The following is a 22,896-nucleotide window of genomic DNA, read 5'->3' as shown; positions in this document are numbered from 1 at the left end:
CGGCTGATGCAAATGAACACCGAGGCCAAACTACAACAACGGCGTTAATTTGAGCTTAACCTGTTGAGCTGTGTGAGAGGCTGTTCATCTTGTCAAAGAAGGTCATGGAGATTTGTTGGTTATTGTGGTGGGATGTTGGTGGACAGTTGCTCATCGTGTTTGTTGAGGTGCACATCTTTTTTTTAGATGCACGGTTTTAATATTTAATTACATTTTTACAATTTTAATTGAATTTAATTGTGTATTAAATACATAATTTAATTGTCATAATTTAGTGTTTGTGCAGTTGTTGAATATAATATATTTAAATTAAATTACTGCATTTAAATGCAAGTTATGCTACATTTAAATGTTTAAAAGAAAAAAAAAAGAAACCCTCCTTTAGACACACAATTCACGACAGTACCGGTCTCATAAAGTGCGTGTTGTAGAAATAGATGATTACAGTGGAATTTGATTGGTCACAGTTGTATTGTATTGTGTGCTCTCCAATTCTTTTATTCCCAGTCATTGATGAGTAATCAAATTTCATTCATACACATAAAGAGTGTGTGATTGGATGAATGAGTGATGCAGGAAGCTTTTCCACCCTGTTGTTTTCTCTCGCTGGTCCTCGAGCGTTTCTCACGGCTCATCTGGTCGGATAATCTAATGTGGGATTGTCCCAGTTTACAGCGGTACATATTTCTCTGGCTGTGGCCTGCTCGCTCCCTCTCGCGCCCTTCGGCTCTCATCGGACGGGTTTCTGGCTGGCGTTTGGCCGGCGTGCAGGAGATTGTCCCGGGCCGCTCTGCGAGTGCCAGCCAGACGCAAACAAAGAAGCAGACCAGATCTGTCTGTCATTGGCGGCTGCTCTACAAACACACCCACAGAAACACGAGCCATGTGGAGAGCTGGGAAACTAGTCGAGCTGCCTGCCGTCCTGGTCAACACTCTGCTGGGTGTTTACATGAGCTTATTATTGATTCTGAATAAACTGACTTGTCTGCAGTTTTGTAGTAGTCAGACAGAATAATGTTTGGTTAGTGCTTTAATGCGTTTTTGGTTGTCTGTACTGAAGAGAGAAACACTGTGACTGCGTTTTTATTTTTAAAACAATTGATCTGCTTGTTTTTAGCGGTTACACGTCAACTTCTGATTCAACCAATGGCGTAACTTTGGGGCGGGACTACCTGTTTCTTGACCAATTGGAAATATTCCAAAAAAAGCATCAATTGTTTTTGCAGTTGTGTTTGGCACAGAAATCATCTACTTCATTCACCTTTAGAAAGACACTTTGAAAACAAAATGGGAGTTTTGTGGCCTCCAATCCCCTGTATTTAGATATAATAATTTATTTTATGTCTTATATTTACATTATATTTTAATTTACGCCTTTTATCCAAACTTATATTGCATTCAAAACGACTTGATTTTTATCAAGTTGATGCATTGTGTGGGACTCAAATCCATAGCTGCCGCTATTTTCTACAGTTTTTACTGTTTAAAAAAATAACTACTTTAAATAAATACTACTGAAGCATTTATACACTGTCCTTCAGAAGTTTGGAGTTTGTAAGATTTTTTAAAAAGTTTTTGAAAGAAGTCTCTATTGTCTACTCACGAAGGCTTTATCTATTTGATAAAAAAAGGTCAAATAAAATTGTGAAATATTATTACAATTTAAAATGTGAATATGTGAATGTGTTAAAATGTAATTTATACATTTTTTTTATTAAGCATCGGTCTCCCATAGTAACATACATTTAAATCATGACAAACACCGTTAAAACCACACATATAGCACCTCAAAACCATGGTAAAAATATAACTATATGGTTTTAAGGTAGCCTATTTGTATGAAAAACAGTAGTCTAAAAACATTCAGTATAAATGCACACATGCTATAGCTTAATCACAAATACATACTATAATTATAAACAATTACTCCTTTAATAAAATTCAGTGTGAATATCCCAAATTTCTGACACAATACCATGGTGCAGTGAGTGTTACTACAGTAAATCTATGGTAAATGATGGCGATTTGTAGATTGAAAAGCCTTCTGTCTCGTTGCACACAGTGTTTCTCCTGTTTGTCTTTAAACTAGTTTAACTCACCGAGTCATTTGTGTTCATTGCTGAGTTCAAGCGCTTCACACTGGATCTCACAGCGCTGCTTAATGCTCGCGTGACCGAGTGAACGCATCTGCTCTAGTGAGCTCTGTTGCCAACTCTCGCGAGACAAATAAGCAACCGCAGCTTCAAAAACAAGCCCAAAACAAGCCCAATATTTTGTGATGATTTATTATTATCATCAATATTATTTATTATCAGTTATTTATTACCAATAAATGAGCCTGCAACATATTAAACTGAAACCACTCTTTTATTCGAAAAGCAAAAACAGAAGCTATTTGACAAAAATCAGCAAACTGCAACAAAGTGGGAACAAAACTCATCTCCAATCACCTGTGAGCAGAATAGAATTGGAGAGATGGAAAAGGAGAAAAACACAAGAGCTTCAAAGGGGAGCTGTAACATAGCCACATATTTATAGCCTACTAAAATATAGGCTATTCGAACCATATTTACTCTTAGTATCAAATACAAGGTACTGATGTTTGCCTACAAGACAACAACTGGAGCTGCGCCAATATACCTAAACTTGCTAGTTCAGACTTATGCGCCCTCCAGAAGCTTGCGTTCTGCAAGTGAACAACACCTTTTGGTGCCATCCCAAAGAGGCACAAAATCACTATCACGGACATTTTCCTGGACTGTGCCCAGCTGGTGGAATGACCTCCCGATCTCAATTCGAACAGCTGAGTCTTTGGCCATTTTCGTCAACGTCTGAAGACACATCTTTTTCGCCAGCACCTGACGAACTAATACTGGCCTATTCTATTCTATTCTATTCTATTCTATTCTATTCTATTCCATTTAAAACCCTAGCTATGTGTACTGTGCTAAACTAACTGAGACTTGTCACAGCACTTGTATACTGTTGCTCTCTCGTTCATCTGATTGCTTCTATTGTTCTCCTCATTTGTAAGTCGCTTTGGATAAGTGTCTGCTAAATGATTAAATGTAAATGTAGTATTTGTATAGGACTACTTGTTTTTTATTACAGCCTGTGATAATTAATACATTAAAGAAAGTCATCCCACTCCTCTACGTCTACTTCTATCATTGCTTGGATTACAGCGGCACGCGCCTTCTTTTTGAACGTGATTGACGGGAGGAGGGTGCGGGACATCATTCTAAATGCATTTTAATAGACTGAATCATGCAGTGAAAGAGAAAACACTAAATGCGCACTCGCACTAGTCTAGACTTCACGTAATGTACGCGTGCGCTCTGTAGGGGTGTTTTGAATGGTTTTTGCAAAATACTCGATAATGTCAAATCGCACATCGTTAAAACAAAAATTACGATATTATCGCAGATGATATATATCGCACACCCCTAGCGGGACATTTGGCAAATTACGCTGCAGCACTTATGTTATTGCACTGGTTGGCTATTAACTGCGAGCAGACAGAGTGTCATTCAATGCATTGGAGAATACGGCGAACATAAATAAAGAAACAGATTTCCCTAACAAGCAACCATATTTTTTTACATAAGCCCAAAAAACCGCAACCCCCGTGACCGAGGATTTTTTCACGCAACTTTACAAAAAAAGATGCCCAAAGTCGCGTAGTCGCTGTTTCTTTCCGCTTTTGGCACATAAACATTATATCGAACTCTTCATATTGTTTCATCGAGAAAAAGTACATCGCGATAATTATCGAATTATCGCCAGCCCCATTTGAAAATATTACTAACAATATCAAAGTTATTCTTACATTTACTTAATAAAAATCAGTAAAGATTTGACCGCAAAAAGACACGTGAAGCACCAGCTGAAGGTGAGCGTTTGTACAGTTATACTAAAAGACCTTTTACTTGATAAAAAAAGTCTAAACTATCAGTCACATGACAGAAGGAATGGATTGTGTGACCGGTTTATCAGCAATGTTGTAATCATGTTGATCATTTAGATGCCTTTGCATATCAAATATGATATAGTAGGCTTTATAGGGTTAGTAATTTTTGCAGTGCACAGTATACTGCTGCTCATCTCTGTTTCTCCAGACTGTGCAAGTGCAGTTTCTTTGTATTAGTTGCATGAGTTTTTATGATCGCAGGGTGCAGCCAATCACACCACAGCTGGCTTGATTTCACCGCTGGAGGTTTCGCTGAGAAATCAGTGTCTTGATTGTGCCGGCGTCAGACAGCTGATTGCAGGAGACACCGAGAGCGTCCTGTGCACACGCGTCACGCCGGGGCGCTTTCTGTCTGTCTGTGCTTATGGAAAAATAAAGACGCTACAGACTATAGCATAAATGCGTCTGATTGAATGATGTGAGAGGGGGAAAAAAATCTGAAAAGTCTTTTGTGTGTAATCAAGGTGGTGTGGGTGGAGAATTGTGTTAACCAAAAATATTATATGCATGATCCAATCAAAATCTGATGGATGAAATCAAGTGGCTCTGTTATTTCCCACTGAAAATACATCACACATTATGAAGGTTAAATGAGTTGAATGTCATTTTGTGTTGTGTTTTCGTGTCTTATCAGATTTGAGGTGAGTTTGTTTTCTTAGCACTAGAGCTTTTATTTGATTGTCATCTTAGTGAGATCAGATTTGATGTGTCTGATATGGACAAATACAGCGTGTTTTAAATGCTAAATAAGACAATTATTGAACTGAAGTCAAGCTCTTGTCAGTAGAGCTTACTACATACTGCACATTCCGTATTTCTATACACCCTAAATCAGTGTGTTGCTTCTAGTTATCATCTTGGAAAAATTTATTTAATATTTAAACTCTGCAAATAATGAGCAAAAAAAAAGATTTTTGGCGACTGCTTTTATGGTTTTATCACACTAGAAATGGAAGCGCATTGCATTATGTTAAAAGTTGGTTTTTCAAAGAAGTCTCTTCTGCAAAACGTTGCATTTATTTGATCAAAAACACAGTAAAAGCAGTAATATTGTAAAATATTGTTACAATTTAAAATAGCTGTTTTCTATGTGAATATCTGTTAAAATGTAATTTATTTCTGTGATGCGCAGCTGAATTTTCAGCATCATTCCTCCAGTCTTCAGTGTCACATGATCTTCAGAAATCATTCTAATATGCTGATTTGCTGCTCAAGAAATATTTCTGATTATTATCAATGTTGAAAACAGTTGTGCTGACAAATAATTGTGTGGAAACCGTGATACATTTTATTTTTCTGGAACCTTTGATGAATAGAAAGTTCAAAAGAACTGCATTTATTTGAAATGGAAATATTTTAAATGTAACTTTTGATCAATTTAATGCATCCTTGATGAATAAAACTATTAATTTAATTTAAGATTAACAATGATTGACACCCTGATTTGCGATTTCATTGTTTTTGTGCCAGAAAAATACAGCTCGTATCAAATTATAAATTATATCTTTGGATAGTTGTATATATTTGAAAAAAAAAAATGCTGTTGCCTGAAATTGCTTTAATGTAGTTAGCGACTTTTTGTTAGTAGTTTATGCATAGTTACCATTTTCATTTTTAAAGAAGTTTGACTGTAGTTTAAACTGAGTGACCTGTGGTTTAAAAAAATACAGTTTTAAAGTCGCAAACAAGCAAAATCCTTATTATTGTATGTAAAATGCTTCAGTAGCCTATATCCCCCAGTCCTGTGTGTTTACACATGTAACCTGTATCTTATGTAAATGTTGAGGTTTAAGAGGTTAAAACCTCACACTGATGTCATGCATGCAAATAAAAAGCGCTCCGACTCTCAAGGTGAGAGAGTGTGTGTTTTAGCGGTGAAGAAGTCGAGCTGGTCTGTCCGGGTGAGTCACTGTTTGGAGGTTTCTCCGCTGGTTGGTTTATCATAGATGCTACTTTTGTCTCTCAGAGCTGCAGCTTGAAGTTTGTTTGAAACGTTACAGATCTGCAGGATACAAACACTCGTTCATTTGCATTCCAATCATGAATACAATTGCATTATGCAAAATAGAAATGTACTTTTTGTTTTGTGTTTAATGGATAGTTCACCCAAAAAATAAAATTTCTGTCATTTACTCACCGTCAAGTTGTTAAAAAATCTGTTTTAGTTTCTTATTTTGGACACAAAAGATGACGTTTTGAAGAATGATGGTAAACAAACTGGTACCCATTGACTTCCATAGTATTTTTTTTCCATACTGTGGAAGTCAATGGCTACCGTCAACTGTTTGGCTACAAACATTCTTCAAAATATCTTCATTTAACAGAAGAAAGACACTCATACAGGTTTGGAAGAACTTAAGGGTGAGTAAAATTATGATAATTTACATTTTTGAGTGAACTGTTCCTTTAATATTACAGTACATTTTCATACGCTTTCATATGCTGTTCTTCAAGCGAACGGCAGCTGTGTGAATTCAGGTGTGTGCGTAATAACAGCAATTTAATATCTTTAAACTTCTCCAGCTTCATTTTCCTCTGTTAAAGTTGTAAGCGTCTAAATGTGTGGCATCATTAGGGTTGCAAAAGGGTGGAACATTTCCAGTAAATTTCGGAAATATTCCAGAAATTTTGGAAACTTTCCAGGATTTTTTGGAAAGTTTCCAGAAATTTTCCACCCCTTTGCAACCCTAGACATCATCACCTTTCCCTGAAGTTGCAGTCAGCACCTGTTTTCTGCAGAACACACTCACCGTCTCTCTTTCTCTCGCTTTCTGTGTGCAGTGCCACAAATCTGCAATTCAATTTGCAACAGTTTAATTTGTGTTTAACATGCAAATGTAGCCTTTCTGATAATGAGAATGCTAAACAGAGAGGAGGGAGTCCAGAGTGCTCACACACTCATTCATTAGCTCACAGTAATCGTGTCCACACACACACACACACACACACACAAACACACACACACACACACACACACACACACACACTCATGCACGAATCCACAGCAAATGAGATGCAGGACAGAATAGAATTATCTGTTGGTAAAGGTCACAAAACGAGAGTTGAGATGGCAAGAAAACAAATCGGATTGAAATTTCACTCTTGGACTGTTTTAAAGCCCTCTAATGCTGAGAGACAGACAGAAACGCAACCGAGAGAGATACAGAAAAAAAAACCAAAAAAAAAAAAAAAAATATATATATATTTTTTTTTTTTATTGTTTTTTTTATCACTTCATTTAATCACATTAAACTAATTATTTTTGACTTCCTTGTTGCAGTTTAGATAATAATAAAATGTATTAAATACAATATAAACAAATTATTCAAAGTATAAAAAGTTATTAACAATTTAACTTGTTTTTTTTTTCAATTGAACTGTGTGCTTAAAATACAAACACATTAAGTCATTTAATTGCATTAAACTTGGAATCGCACAATTATTTATGACTTCTTTTTAAGGCTTTGTAAGCTAATATTGCTATTGTTGCTCTTTTTGATATAGTATTAATAGTATAATTAAAATGGAATGTATATACTGAAAGTCTTTCATCTATTGACATTTGATTATATTAAAAATATATTAAATACAATCTAAATAAAATATGAAAAATATTAAGTTATTAAAGTTTTGTTTTCCCAGTTCCAGTGTATGCTTAAAACACATACAAATTGCATTATCTTTTAAATCATCTAATCACATTAAAGATGGAATCACACAATTATTTATGACTTCAAAGCTTTGTAAGCTGATATTGCAGTAAAGTGTAAAATAGAGCACTATGCATTGTTCTTTTTTATGGTTATATTGTATTTATAGTATAGAGTTAAATCCTTGTGTAGAAATTCAGTCATTGCACAAGCAGACTCCAGAGGACTGTTCTTCATGCATCTGATTTAATTTGTAGAGCGCATGTAATGCACTACTGCACCGGAAAAACAATCCATCCGTTTCTAAAATTCACTTAATTTGCTTATTTGCATAACACCATGTGACTGGAATTTAAAGTGCATCATAATCACTCATCGCAAAACATGGCAATGGATATGATGTAATACTGGCGACAGGTCTCTGCAGCTCAGAGAGAGACAGGTGAGCGAATGCAGCATTTAGCCTGATTTACTAGTTCATCATTCATTCCCTCTGTGTGTCATGCATATGCATGCATGCAAATGTTCACGCTTTTATGTTATGCACATCATGCTGTGATTGTGAGATTGACTGCTCAGATGTTTCTGTTCTCTCAGATCACTCATCTGTTGTTGTGGAAGGTGACGAACCCGTTTGATTTTAAGAACTTGCACAATGTTATCTCTCACACACTCAGCTGTACTGCATCTTACACTTCACTGACTAGGGCTGGGTATCGTTTGGGTTTTTTCGATACCAGTGCCAAATCGATACTCTTAAAACGGTTCCGGTGCCTAAACAGTTCCTGAACCGATATTTATTAAAAAATAAATAAATAAAAATTCCCCCAAAAATGATGGATTGGCCATTAGCACTATAAACACATGATGTCTGTTTCATTCATACTGGACGTCAGAGGGCGCCCTCGCACAGAAAATCCACATATCCAGTCACAGAAGTAGAGATCTCATGACCCTCCAGGAAATCCCTTATATGGACAAAGGCATTGCTATTATAGCTGTAACTGAGTAAACAGAACATATAAACGTTTTGAATGATAAAACAAAGACTATAAACACTAGACTGCGACAATATAGTTTATCTGTGTTATTCAAGCCATCTCTGGTATTTTCATAATTAAGTATATTTATAATCCATTGCTAATCGATGTATTCTTTTTAAAGAAACTTTGACTGGTGTTGTGGAGTAAAAAGTTTATAATGTTCTCTTTTGTTGGACAACAGGTTTAGAAATGTGAATACAAGGGAGATTTAGCTTCAGGCATTTTAGTTTAAACATGTTTAGCTTAGTTAACGGAAGACTAACTGCTGCCATCGGAGCAAGTGTAATTACTGCATTCACGCGCTCCTCGGATGCTCTCATTTCCCGAGTTGTGCTTTTAAGTCGGAATGTGAAAACAACATGGACACTCGTTACTACAAAGATGTGTTGGATTTGTATTATTAGAGCTTTCCGACTTGAGTTCACATGCATTTTCTCAGTCGGGAAATTATTTTTATAAGCAAAACAGTCAGGGTTAAGGTTATAGAGCACCACAATCAGAAGTAAAAAATACATGTTTATTTTCTTCCAAGGGGCAATGACTTACATAAACTGTTAAAAACCGACCTGCTGCAAGCTATATTAATTGACGGTATATGCGCTTGTTGAATCATCAGCCCACATTATTTAAACAAATTTTTAAATAATCATGTAACAGCGGAATTTCTAGTTAAAAACCCATAATTACACATGATTATGCGAACTAAATCAGAAACTGCAACAAGCAAATCATGCCACAAAACACTTTAGCCTCTTCTATTCCTGCAAATGACATAATAAAAGTCCCTATGCTCTAAAACTACTAATATTTTTGTATATATCTATATCCAATGCATGGAAATATATTGTATAAATATATGAAAACAAAACCTTTATAACTGATAAAATACTCAAATTATTTATTTATTTGTCCATTTTAATTTGATTGTCATTTGCAGTGGTTCATGGGATTGTAGTTCTTTTACTCATTAAAGCCTTTAAGTTCACAGTTTTATATTTTTGCTATTTTGTCCGATTTTCACTTTTTTTTTTTTGTGTGTGCAAATTTGTGATTCACCTTGTAGATGGTTGGCTTAGTTCATGGCTTATAACTCTTTAACCAAGACTTTAAAATATATCCTTATGGGACAAATGAATGTGCCAAGGTTGCTGAGAAAAGCTGTTGCTTTAATGTAGAAAAACATGCTTTTGCGGCTGAAACCAGTGTAAATTCAATGAAAATCAGTGAAATCACAAACATCTCTCAATTTAATTTCACTTTAAGAGTTACATTTTTACATTTGCATTTTTACATGCAAACACAGAATGTTGCTATTTTGTTGCTACAGTGTTTTGTTTGGTTGCTAGGGTGTTCTGAGTGGTTGCTGGGTGGTTTCGGTCTTATTCAAAGATATTTAGATCAGATGGGATCATATAATGGTTTGGTTGAATATGAATGGTGATTTTTATTATAAATGTGTGGTAGATGTCTAATGTTTGCAGACGAGTGAACGGTGGGTTAAAAACGTGTTTCAGGAAGCTTAGAGCTGCATACGGGGGCAGGGCTGGAGATGAGGGTGTGTAATGGGGGATTTTACTCCTCCATGGGGGGTAAAGTAGGGTAAACAGGGGTCGAGTGTAAACAACATCTGTTTATCCCCCCGCCTTGCTTCTGTTTCTGCCAAAATACTGCTAACTGCAGGTATAAAACTGTCACATGCTTTAAGATTCTAAAGCTACTTAGCCTACATTGTTTGAAGAAGTTCATGTTTTGATTTATTGTTTTACTGTAGTAACTGTGGTATTTTGGGGGGAAAATTGTGTAAATGTTATGCATACAGATAATAAATGCTGGATTGTCATGTGCAAGGATAGATTTACACCCCTCCATGCACAGGCTGGATATAAACACACTGTTTCTTCAGTGACGCATCTGTGTACTGCTGGATAAACACGTGTGTTCAGTTTTGCATGCAGTTCGTTTGTCTGGGGCTTATTTACTGTTTAATTAGTGTGATAATGAGCTGTGAAATGACCGTGTCATTGCTGACTGGCCACTTCCAGTGCACTCGTCGTGTTTTCCTTCCTGTCCTGTTTAACATGTCAGTTGAATATCAGTATTCAAGCAGCTGAATATGAAAAATTACTCAAATATTATAATTTGCTTAAATATATAATATTTAAATATATTGCTTATAATATTTAAATATATAATATTTTAGGAAATTAATAATTCCAATTTCAGTTCTAATAAACTTTGTGTAAAAACGTCTTTTCCAATTAAAAAAATTAAAGTAGAAATTTGGTGTAGAAATGTTTTTTGCTCAGAAACTGATAGTAAATTTCACAAACAATTACAAACAAACAGCAAAGAATGCATTGAATTAAATGTGAATTTTGACACATAAAAACTGAAATAGTAAGTTCTTGTGAAACATACTCCAATAATCTTTGTTTTAACTTCAAAAAAGCATTTTTACAGTATGGAAAGTCTTGTCGAGCACGTTGCATTGTGGGATTGAGTATCTGTGCGCAGTTGTTTTCAAATGTAGCACATCATTTGGATATGCATATTGTGCAGAGAATGCGTATTGTACTTTTTTTTTTATTTATTTTTTTAAAATTTTTTTTTTTAAAGTATGCCATAGTTTGCCATTTTAAACATACATTTTCTCAGTTTTTTTCCCAACTGAGGCTACTGGATTATATAAGTTATATTGCTTTGTGTGTGTTTTATACACGTCTGTTTTGGAGTGTATTCTGTGTGTATTCGTGCTCCATCTGAGAGGCTCGTGCTGTAATTGATAGGCCACAAGTAATAAATCAGCCGGCCGCCTGCCACCACTCGCCATTATCTGAGGAGACGGGTTTAGAGGTCTGTCCGCAGTGTGTGGACGTGAATTTATGCTCTGTTTTCTAAAGCAGAGGGGCTGTGAGATGACTCGCAGAGTAACGTGTCCTCGGGCAGCTGTGGGAAAAATGGAGAATGAATTGACTTCCATATTAACTGTGTCTCATGCTCCTTATGCTGAAATGTACTCCAGCGCTTGTTTTGTTGGTGTGAGGTGGTTTCTAGGGAGAATCTCATGAAACCTGTCAGGAACTTCTCTTGCCAAAGCGTGAAGAGTGTTTCTTGAAAGTTTTTGCATTCACTGTTAGCGATTTCTGTAAATTACACAGTATTTAACTGTAATATGAAATGTACTTTACTGTAAAACAGGTATACAGTACGTTACTGTATTTTAAAGTTGCATTATGGGAAATATCCTCTTGGCGCCATTAAAATACAGTATTTTTCATTTACTGTAAATCCAAATACAGTAAAAAAGAAATGAACGCGAAACCTGACCAATGACAGAAAGGCTTTTTTTTCTGCTTGGAGAAAGAAGAAGAAGAAGAAGAAGAAAAGGAAGATGCACACACCTCGCATCTGCAAATGTATGTACAATATTCTTGCTTTTTTGTTACATGATTTATGTCAGTGTAATTTTAGGGGTTATTTGTTGGTTTAATTAAAAGCAAAATAATAATAATAATAATAATAAAACGCTGACATTGCACGACGCGCAGTTTCCTCACGGTGTTCGTTGGTAGAGAGCGGAAAACTCATTTGAGAGTGAAGAGAACTTTCTGTGCAAAAAAAGATCTTTCTTTCTTTTCTTTCCTTTTTTGTAGAAAGTTTCACCATCAAAGTGCGAACATAAACAGGTCTCTGTCTTCGTTTTGACCACGTCGGTAGCAGGTGAGGTTTTATGTGAACTTGTATGAAATTGTTGGCCAACAAACTGAGCTTTTAATGGTACAGCTGTGTAATCGCTACGTCGTGGTGGTCTACCTCTGCCCCGAGGTGCCGGCTGATCAGGATGGGCAGCATGGAACTCAGACATTAAGGCGGGGTCCAATATATCGATCCTAGGTACCCATAAGCGTTCCTCGGGTCCATATCCTTCCAAGTCTACGAGGTATTCCAGCTGACCACCACGGCGCCGGGACTGCAGAATTTCCTTCACCTTGTAGACTGACCCCTCATCCAGGATCAAGGGAAGAGGGGGTTCCTCCGTCTGGCCAGGCTCTGTGGGGAGAGAGACAGGTTCACGGTGAGGTTTAAGCAGAGAAACGTGGAACGTGGGATGAATTCTATAATGTGAGGGGAGTTGGAGTTTGTAGGTGACCGGGTTTACTTGTTCCAGGATGGTGAAGGGACCAACAAATCTGGGACTGAGCTTTCTACAGGGCAGGCGCAGTCTGATGTCCCGAGTTGACAGCCATACCTTCTGACCTGGTTGATAGGTAGGTGTTTCAGCTCTTCGAAGGTCCGCGGCCGTCTTCTGCCTGTGCACTGCCCGTTGGAAATGGTGGTGAGCAGCGTCCCAGACCCTCTCACGTCCCTTGCGACAGAGACTTGGGTTTCCCTCGGAGTAAGTTGGTGAGGGGGTTGGTGATCCTGCTGTAGCCAAGAATGAAGCAACGGTAAAAATTGGCAAATCCCAGGAATCGTTGGAGCTCTTTAATAGTGGTGGGTTCTGGCCAGGAGGTTATAGCTTCCACCTTCCCCTCGTCCATCTGGATACCAGTATGGTCAATGTTATACCCCAGGAATTGTACCGTGGGTTGGTGGAAGGTGCACTTTTCAGCCTTGAGGAATAGGTGATGTTCTCTCAGGCGTTGGAGGACCTCCACAATGTGCTGGCGATGTTCGGCCTATCTCCGGGAGTAGATGAGGATGTCATCTATGTAGACAACTATGAATCGATGGAGAAACTCCCGGAGCATGCATGAAGTCCTGGAATACGGAGGGGGCGTTGGCAAGTCCATAGGGCATGACCAGATACTCGTAGTGGCCAGTAGGGGTCACAAAGGCAGTCTTCCATTCATCCCCCTCACGTATCCGGATGAGGTTGTAGGCACTGCGGAGGTCCAACTTGGTGAAGATGGTAGCCCCACGGAGATGTTCAAGGGCATTTGGGACGAGGGGAAGAGGATATCAGAACTTGATGGTGATATTATTTAATGCTCGGTAATCTATACAGGGCCTCAAGCCTCCGTCCTTCTTGGCCACAAAGAAGAAGCTCGATGCAGCAGGGGAGTTAGATGGACGGATGGAACCTTGACCCAGCGCCTCCTTGATGTAGTCCTCCATGGCCTTCTGTTCAGGAAGCGACAGAGAATAGATTTTTCCCCGAGGCACTGGCTCACCCGGAATGAGATCTATGGCGCAGTCCCATGGCCGATGTGGTGGTAAGCAGGAGGCTTGTTTCGGCAAAAAACGTCGTTGAAGGGGGCATAGCAGGATGGAATGTCTATGGATTTCTTCTCGATGGGACTTTCAATGGAGGTTGAATTCACTGGAATGACCTCCGTGAGTTTCTTGGATGGTGATGGAGTCACGGGGAAGCAGTCTGGGAAGCAATCCTTTGTGTAACAAAAGTTTGAGTTCTTTTTGAAGATTCACTATCGTCACTATTCACTATTATCATAGTATGTTGTGCTTAGGATAAATTTAAAGATTTTTTTCTAACTATAATAGTTAGAATAGTATGTAATGTATATAATAGTTTGTAACAATGTTTTGTTTGAGTCTTAACTGAATCTGTGAAAATATTAAAATGTTATTGCAAGGATTACAATTGAACAATTGAACAAAAGTTATACAGTTGTCATTGCTTATTTTCAGTTAAATTATATATATATTTTTCTTGTATTTCGATATGTTACTGGAGAAAATACCATAAAATTACCATATATTTTACAGTAAAAACTGTAAAAGTACAGTACACATACTGTAAATACATTTACAGCAAGTTAAATGGTACTGTAAATATTTTTACTGTAAGTTTAATTTACAGTAAGTTACTGGCGAACTGCTGCCAGTAAGTTACTGTAATTTCTACAGGAAATTTTTAACAGTGTTGCGTTGCATTTCTATGATGATGCTGCGGTTGTTAATTATATAATTTTTGTTAAATTAACGTTTAAAAAGTTTCCTGTATATTAGTTTTTGGATGCTTATGAATAAATAAAGCTTGTAGTAGATGTGTCAGTAAATAAAGGTTCTATGACTGTAATGTGTTTGCACAATAGTCTGTCTGCGGTTTTTAGGCCGAACGTGTGCGAGCGGCTCATTTGACAACTGATGCCAGTGATAATATTGAGCTAGACTGATATCCGTGACACAATCTGTGATAACGGCAGCTTGCATGGGCATATACATATATATTCAGTGGCTGTTTCAGTCATTTGGTGCTTGTGGATTCATTGATTGGTGTCATTTAAGCAGTTACTGTTCATCTGAAGCACAGGTACTCAAGGGAAATTGGCGAATCTAAAAGTGGAAGATGAGAACACAAGATGAAAGAAAGCCTTCAGGGATGTTAGACAAGAATTCCGTTTATCTCTTGATGAGATTGATAATTCTCCTCAGTTGTCAGTGCTTTCTGAGGCGTTTTGGGAGACATTCTTACATTTATATTTTTACATTAATTTGTTTCCATTCTCATTCTTGCTCATATCTCACTACAGATAGGCTACTTGTGTGTTGACCGTTTTAACCGTTTCATTGCCAGATAGCTGTAGGAGGACACACAGATGCACTTTGGTTTGATATTTACAGTCCACTCTGTCATGACAGATCCGCTCAAATGAAGAGAAATTAGGTTTAGGAATCTCGTACAGGTTTCTACCTCTTTCTGTTTTTCTTTCATTCTGTATTTCACACACTTGCACACAAATATTACACATAGTAAATCAACAGACACAAAATATAACTTATGACTTGCCTTACTGTGGTGGCAGTACCATAGTAAAATGATGGTAATGGCATGGTACTGAATGGTTCATGTACTTTTGTAGTACATCAAAGAATACCACGGTACTACCATGGCATAACATGGATGAATATATTTCCATATATGTTTTTTTACTACTTGTTTGGAAAATTAACAGAATAATTCTCAATTTCTATATAAAATACGATAGCAGCTCATCTCTGAAATGGAATCATTTTAGTTGGTTGGTCCTCTGCTGATAGACATAGGAATACTTTCACTTTTCCGGTCCATTTTGGCGCATGTTTCTGGAGCTCTGCGGAATGACGCCACTTCCCATCATCCCGTCCTTGGGGAATGATGGACAGATAAGAAGGACCTCAATCACCCGAACAGGAAAAAAGCAATGGAGATAAGAAATGGGCAAAGAAAAGGAGAGAGAGGAAAACATTCTTCCTATTTTCCCTCTGCTCTATCTCCCCTTTTTATTTCCTTTATCTTTCACAGTTTTCGTTTGCCTCCGGTTTTCTCCTGTCGCTGAGATTTTCCTGTTTTTGCAGTTCCGTCTCCCATTTTTTCCCCAAGTGGAAATGGTGAAGGTGAACTCAGATTTGTTTGTTTGGATTTATTTTCCATCATCAGCAGAATCACAATCTGTTTTTCTAACAATTAAGTTGGTAGTAATTTTTATCAGGTGCTTTTATCCAAAATAACTACAGGTATAGCTTCTTTGGAGCAACCTTGGGTTAAGTTTCATGTATGCCATTTTGAGTTACCGGATCTTTATTAAAGGGTTAGTTCACCCAAAAATGAAAATTAGCCCATAGATTACTCACCCTCAAGCCATCCTAGGTGTATATGACTTTCTTCTTTCAGACGAATCCAGTCGGAGTTATATTAAAAATTGTCTTTGATCTTTCAAGCTGTTTAATGCCACTCAGCAGGTGTTGCATGCATCCGTCCAAAAGCAGTTAAATAAAATGCGCCCATCCATAAAAAAAATGGTCTCTCACGGCTCCGGGGGGTGAAAAAAAAGCCTTCTGTAGCGAATCGATGCGTATTTGTAAGAAAAATATCCATATTCAAAATGTAATAATCACTTGAATGTAGCTTGCGCTCACTGTTGTACACTGGAAGCAGTTCCGGACAGATGACGTGTGAGGTCAGCGCTGCGCATGACCTGAGTAATATATGGGCTAATTTTCATGTTTCGGTGAACTAACCCTTTAAGTGTGATATCAGTCCTGGGTTTGTTGATCTGTTGACTTTAAATGCCAATGTCTAAACCAGGGTTCTCAAATCTGTTAGCTCCGACTCTGATCAAACTCACCTAGCTGTAATTTTCTAGTAACTCTGAAGACCTTGATTAGCTTGTGTCTTTGATTAGGGCAGTGGCCATCCATAGCTGGTTTTGAGGAACCCTGGTCTAAACTTATGACCAAGATACTGCTGGTCTAATCTTATGGCCCATTTACTACTAATAATTGGTGTGTTGCATATTTTTTTCACAGCTAACTGGCCTGTCACTACTTCCCAACAGAGTATTAGATCATATAATCATGGTGTACAGATAAAAATGAATCGTCACAATGCATTGATGTGGAATTCTTTCTGGTTTTACACTGCAATCTGTGTTCTCAGAGCTGTGAATTAGAAAAGGACAAGATGTAGGTATAAATCCTTTCGAGTTGACTTGAAACAGCACAATATAATTTTCTTGCCCTTGTAAAGTTCGGAACAACTTCAAGCATTTCAGACCTCAAAGACTTACTTTAGACTTGCTTGTTTTCAGGGCTCTTTTAAAGGTGCACTGTTATGTACTTGCATACTTCATCTACACAAAGCTGCTGTCAGACGCTTGTGATGATGGATGTTTTATGCCCGTATTGAAGCAAGACCAACTCTACAGCTGCGGTGTTGCTTAGTGAAGAGTTTGTATACAGTGCGTCTCCAATCCATCTTCACCCCCAGAGCTATCAGTCTCAGTAATTAAAAGTTGACAAGGTTCACCTCATTTGACCACGCGATTCTAAATGATTTGTGGCAAAATGAAAGATATTGTCTTTACTCTCTTTCCTCACTGTTTGACTTTGAGAAATAATGCATAATGAATCGGATATGTTCCATTTGCACTCATAATGTGTTTTTTTTTTTTGCCCTGCAGGAGCCCCGGACGAGGAATTGAGGTGGATGCTGAAGTGGATGACTGTTTTGTGAGAAGGCAAGGAAGCGTTGAATCAAAAAAGCCTGTGCTGCCTCCCTTCCTTGTTTGTTGAGTTTGTTTAAAAGTCCCCAATTGAAGACGTAGCGTGGGCCACCATATCCTTCACTTGTGAGGGCCAGCGCAGGTATGTGGCCTCAGCAGGGGCCGCAATGCTTTATTAGCCCAAGGACTGTGGTGCTCCTTGGGCTTCTGACTGTCTGCATATCCCCTCACCTTTCTGAAGGATCCCCAGAGCCATTTAGGTCCTTCTTGCCTTCTGACTGGGGTCTAACGCATTTAGCCATCCATAACAAGACGGGGGATGTGTATGTTGGGGCGGTAAACTGGATCTACAAGCTTTCTAGCAACTTGACCAAGTTGAGGAGTCATATGACGGGTCCTGTAGTGGACAACGAGAAATGCTATCCACCTCCAGGTGTACAGTTATGCCCCCATGACCTTGCCCCAAATAGTAATGTGAACAAGCTGCTGCTAATAGACTATGCTCAAAACCGACTCATTGCTTGTGGAAGCACCTCGCAAGGCATCTGTCAGTTTCTGCGCCTGGATGACCTTTTCAAGCTTGGCGAGCCACACCACCGTAAGGAACACTACCTCTCCAGCGTCGGCGAGTCGGGAACCATGTCTGGGGTCATCATCTCTGAGGGTCATATCAGCAAGCTTTTCATTGGAACTCCCATTGATGGAAAATCAGAGTACTTCCCAACTCTTTCGAGCCGTAAGTTGATGGCCAATGAGGAGGATGCTGACATGTTCAGCTTTGTCCACCAGGATGAGTTTGTCTCCTCCCAGCTGAAGATCCCCTCGGATACACTGTCCAAATTCCCGACGTTCGACATCTACTACATATACAGCTTTAGCAGTGAACAGTTTGTCTACTACTTGACCTTGCAACTGGATACCCAACTTACTTCTCCTGATGCCAGTGGGGAACAGTTTTTCACCTCGAAGATCGTCCGACTTTGTATCGATGATCCCAGGTTCTACTCCTACGTAGAGTTCCCAATCGGATGCACCAAAGACGGCGTAGAGTATCGACTGATCCAGGATGCCTACTTGGCCAAACCCGGAAGGCATCTTGCAAACTCCTTGGGAGTGTCCGAGCAAGAGGACATATTGTTTACAGTCTTCTCCCAAGGTCAGAAGAACCGGGCCAAACCCCCAAAAGAGTCGGCGCTCTGTCTGTTCACGCTGACGAGAATAAAGGAGAAGATCAAGGAAAGGATTCAGTCGTGCTATAGAGGAGAGGGCAGGCTGTCTTTGCCCTGGCTGCTCAACAAGGAGCTACCGTGCATCAACTCGGTAAGTCCACTCTCTGATAGCAGGCCATTAAGACGCACTGCATGGCTACAATAATTGATTTGTTGGTTGGATGAATGGGTGTGCTTCAGTAATGTCCTCTGCCAGAGTTCATCTTCCATTATCTTGGTGCAAAGGGTGATTGTGATTAGATATAAGTGGAGAAGTTGTAGATCAGACTAGGGTTGTGAGGCTGGGAATGTTAAGGAGTGGCCTAGTAAAGTCCTCTAGATGACTAGAGTCTACTCATTGGGTTGGTGATTGCAAATTTAAGGATGGCCCTAATAGTAAGACTACTGTATAGTCATTGTTGAGAACCTGAAAACCTAGACTATTACCTTGTGTCTAACTGTGTCTAATAGTTTAACGTCATTAAATTGTTGTAGAATATAAATATCACAAGCAATCTTCCTGTCACCCACCTCCTGTTTCCTTCCTGCGTCCATTCTCTCTGGCTGTCTTTCTCCCAAGTGCTTCCATTATTCAGTCAGACAGGAACATCATTAGGGGAGTTGAGTAAATTTCATGAGTTGCTCTCTCGCTCATGCTATCTAATTCATTTAGTGAGGCTTGATCCCATCTTCTCTGCCATCAGAGTCCGCTGGGACCAGGCCTTGCTTTTCGTCCTCTCGTTCGCTCGCTCTTAATCTCTCTCTCTTCATTTGTCTCTGTTCATCTCACTCGATCTGTCTTTCTTGGGGCTTTCAGTGGCAAAGAATGGCTTTCATTTAACCAAGCACTCAGAGATAAAGATCCCCATTTTTATTTTTTTGACTCATATTCAAAGTCTTATCAGTAGAGCTCTAAGCGGGTGGAATAATAGGGAATAAAATACATTTTTGTGAAGCAAAACAGAGATATAGAGTGGCTGAATGTGTGATGTCTAAATACTTCAACACTAGAAATCATCCAAAGCTCACTATTTTTTGTTTCATAAAGTTCAAATATATAATAATGGGCTCTTCACATTGTGCTTACCACTGGCTTAGTGTCTTTTTAAATCCTTGCTTATGGCCATTTTTAATCCTGGTTATGCCTGGCCTTTACATAACTGAGCTCAAATTTCAGTCCTAAAATTCTGCAGTGTGAAACAATTAAGGAAGATCCTATAGATAGATGGTTGACTAGTCGTCCAACTAACTAGTCAATTAGTGATCCGGTGGCAATTACAGTGCTGCTTTTAATTGGAGGCTTATTTCACAAATAATCGTAGCAGTAACAATTCTTAATTTGTTGTATTAAAAACAACTCAACAAAACTTCTTCAACCTTGAGCGGTTGAATGCAGAACGAGTTTCACTCTGTGAGTCCAAATGCTCAGGTTTCATTGACGTGCATCAATCTGCATCCAGGATGCATATAGGGGTGTTATGCTAGTTATTTAGAGCCTTTGATATGACACTAAAAATGTCTATTTCAGTTTCAAAAAGCCCCTTAATTTTGTTTTGTTCAGAGGTTATGCTAGTTTTAAATAACTGTTAAAGAAAGTTTCTTATTTTTGCCATCTAAATAGAAATTAAAGTGTCTGCTTATCTTTGGCACAGTTCGTGGTGGAAAATGTAAATCATGTTTAAAAATATTGTTTCCAAACAAATTACCTTTTTATTTTATGAAAATCTTTATCAGATTCAAATGGGCTTAAGGTTTTTAAAACCACAACACAAACATATTGACATATTGTTTGGCTTTCATAATGGACATCAAAGGAATAATTCACTCAAAAATTAAAATTCTGTCATTTACTGACATGAAGATGGATGTCAAATGAGTTTGCAGTGACATAATGGTTTGTAAATGATTACACATTCTGGGTTTTGGATGAACTATTCCTTTTGATTATCCTTGATAAATTTGGTTGTTGTTGTTGTTGGCGTGCTGCTTGACGTCAGTGATTAAGCACACCGCTAATTAACCTCTTTAATGCTGTACGTCTGACAGAAGCGCCGCACCTGTAATGTGTTCTTACTCACAGGGACCGAAATGAGCCGTTAAATCTCATCAGAACAGAATGCTGTAAATCTGGTGCTGCTCAAATGATTCACGCTGATCAGATCAGGCAGCACCCGTTTAACGCTCAAAATCTAAACATAGTTTACAGTCACATGTCTCTCTCTGTCTCGCTCTCTGTCTGGAATGTGGTGTGTTTGGTTTCGCCTCTGCCCTGGGTAGACACATAAACAGCAGTCTGAAAATATCGCTCTCACACACACACACACACACACACACACACACACACACACTCACTCACACACACACATGCATGTCTATTGTTGTGGTGTTGTGTGTGTATTGGTGTCCCTCTGCAACCTGTTTAGTCCTGTTTAGTTTTCACCTCACTAGTAAAGTGTGAATGTGTGTTCGTGTGTGTGAGAGAATGTAATTACTTTAGCACACACACTTTTGAGTGAATGTAATGCTCATCTTGTCTGTGTGACCCATGAGGATTGAGAGAATACTGCATCAAATCAGCCGTCAATCGAGTGTGAAATAGCAGTGGGACTAGAGCTCTGATGACTAGAGCATAATAAGCGCTCATGACCTTATACTGCCTTCTGAGAGGCCTGCTTTGGGCCAAATTATCACATACACTACTATTCAAAAGTTTGATGTTTGTAAGATATGTGTTTTGTTTTTTTTTCAAAAGAAATTATTACTTTTATTCACCAAGGATGCATTAAATTGATAAAAAGTGACAGTAAAAGACATTTATAATGTTCTAAAAGATTTCTAACGCTGCTCTTTTTAACTTTCTATTCATTAAAAAAATCCTGAAAAATAAAATTTATCACAGTTTCCACAAAAATATATATTGGGCAATACAACCATTTTCAACATTGATAATGATCAGAAATGTTTCTTGAGCAGCAAATCAGCATATTAGAATGATTTCTGAATATCATGTGACACTGAAGACTGGAGTAATGATGCTGGAAATTCAGCTGATCTCCAGGAAGCCGCTGGGCTCCACCACCACGTTTGATTGGCTGGAGTCGGGCATGATGGAGTACTGCGGGATCACCTGACCACAAACACACATCACATGACCTCAGCAACATCAATACAGCCACAACATGGAATGTACTGTGTAGGGTACTTATTATTTTCCTCTAAACCACTAGACGGCAAAAAAACGTGGCGTGGCACTTTCCAAAACATTCGCTTTTCAAGATGCATGTGCAAATGTGGCTGATCTTTGATGCGATCACGCACAGCAGCACAAAGTTGATTCTGTGCTTACTTGATCTAATATTTTGTTTTTTTTTAAATGTTGTAGATTTAAGTAGCAAATGAGAATCGCTAAAATTAATGCATATATTTTGAGACAAAGGTCTTAACGTTTTTCAGTATTAGTTGTTTCTACTGTAAATCTATATTAAATTATTATGGGATCTCCTTCAATGCTTTCAGAATCTTTAATTTTTAAAATTATTTTGCTTCTGTATTTTAAAATATATTTTTATAATAACATATTTTAATGACATTTAATATTTATTGAACAAAAATTAATTAATTAATTTTTCAAAATAAGCAGAAAATAGTACAAACTTTGCTAACGTGATTGTTTTGAACAAGTATTAACTTAGACATATTAAAAAAAACTATTTTAGCTGAAGTATTTGTATCAATACTGTGTGCCTTTTGCAGCACTCGTGTGTGGGGTAAAATGCCCCCTTGCCACCTCATACATTTATAAGATTTTTAAACAAAATAAACGACTTGTATGATTTATTTTCAGACAAAATCGGTTTCTCCATTAATGTTCAATACAAAAGTATATATTTTTTCTGCAATTATACATTTTAGGTGCAGTGAAAAGCAAATGTTTTTCTTAAGGTGTGCCTTTAGCCACATTGTATCCTACTATATGTGACCCTTGACCACAAAACCAGTCATAAGGGTCAATTTTGTGAAATTGAGATTTATACACCATCTGAAAGCTGAATAAATAAGCTTTCCATTGATGTATGG

General features: G+C 38.0%; 1 protein-coding gene across 1 annotated transcript in view; it reads left to right on the top strand.

Moving 5' to 3' along the window:
• Positions 1–22,896, top strand: part of LOC107666668 (plexin-A1-like) — an 84,630-nt gene that overhangs the window by 11,956 nt on the left and 49,778 nt on the right. The window contains exon 2 of the mRNA XM_016458087.1: positions 17,570–18,931. Within this exon, the coding sequence (XP_016313573.1) occupies positions 17,756–18,931 (1,176 nt within the window). The 5' untranslated portion in view covers positions 17,570–17,755. The remainder of the gene's footprint in view (positions 1–17,569; positions 18,932–22,896) is intronic.

This window comes from Sinocyclocheilus anshuiensis, unplaced genomic scaffold (genome assembly GCF_001515605.1).
Source record: "Sinocyclocheilus anshuiensis isolate Anshui unplaced genomic scaffold, SAMN03320099.WGS_v1.1 scaffold91, whole genome shotgun sequence".
Lineage (NCBI taxonomy): Eukaryota > Metazoa > Chordata > Actinopteri > Cypriniformes > Cyprinidae > Sinocyclocheilus > Sinocyclocheilus anshuiensis.
Note: the sequence above shows the minus strand (reverse complement) of the source record. Positions and strands in the feature narration are given on the sequence as shown.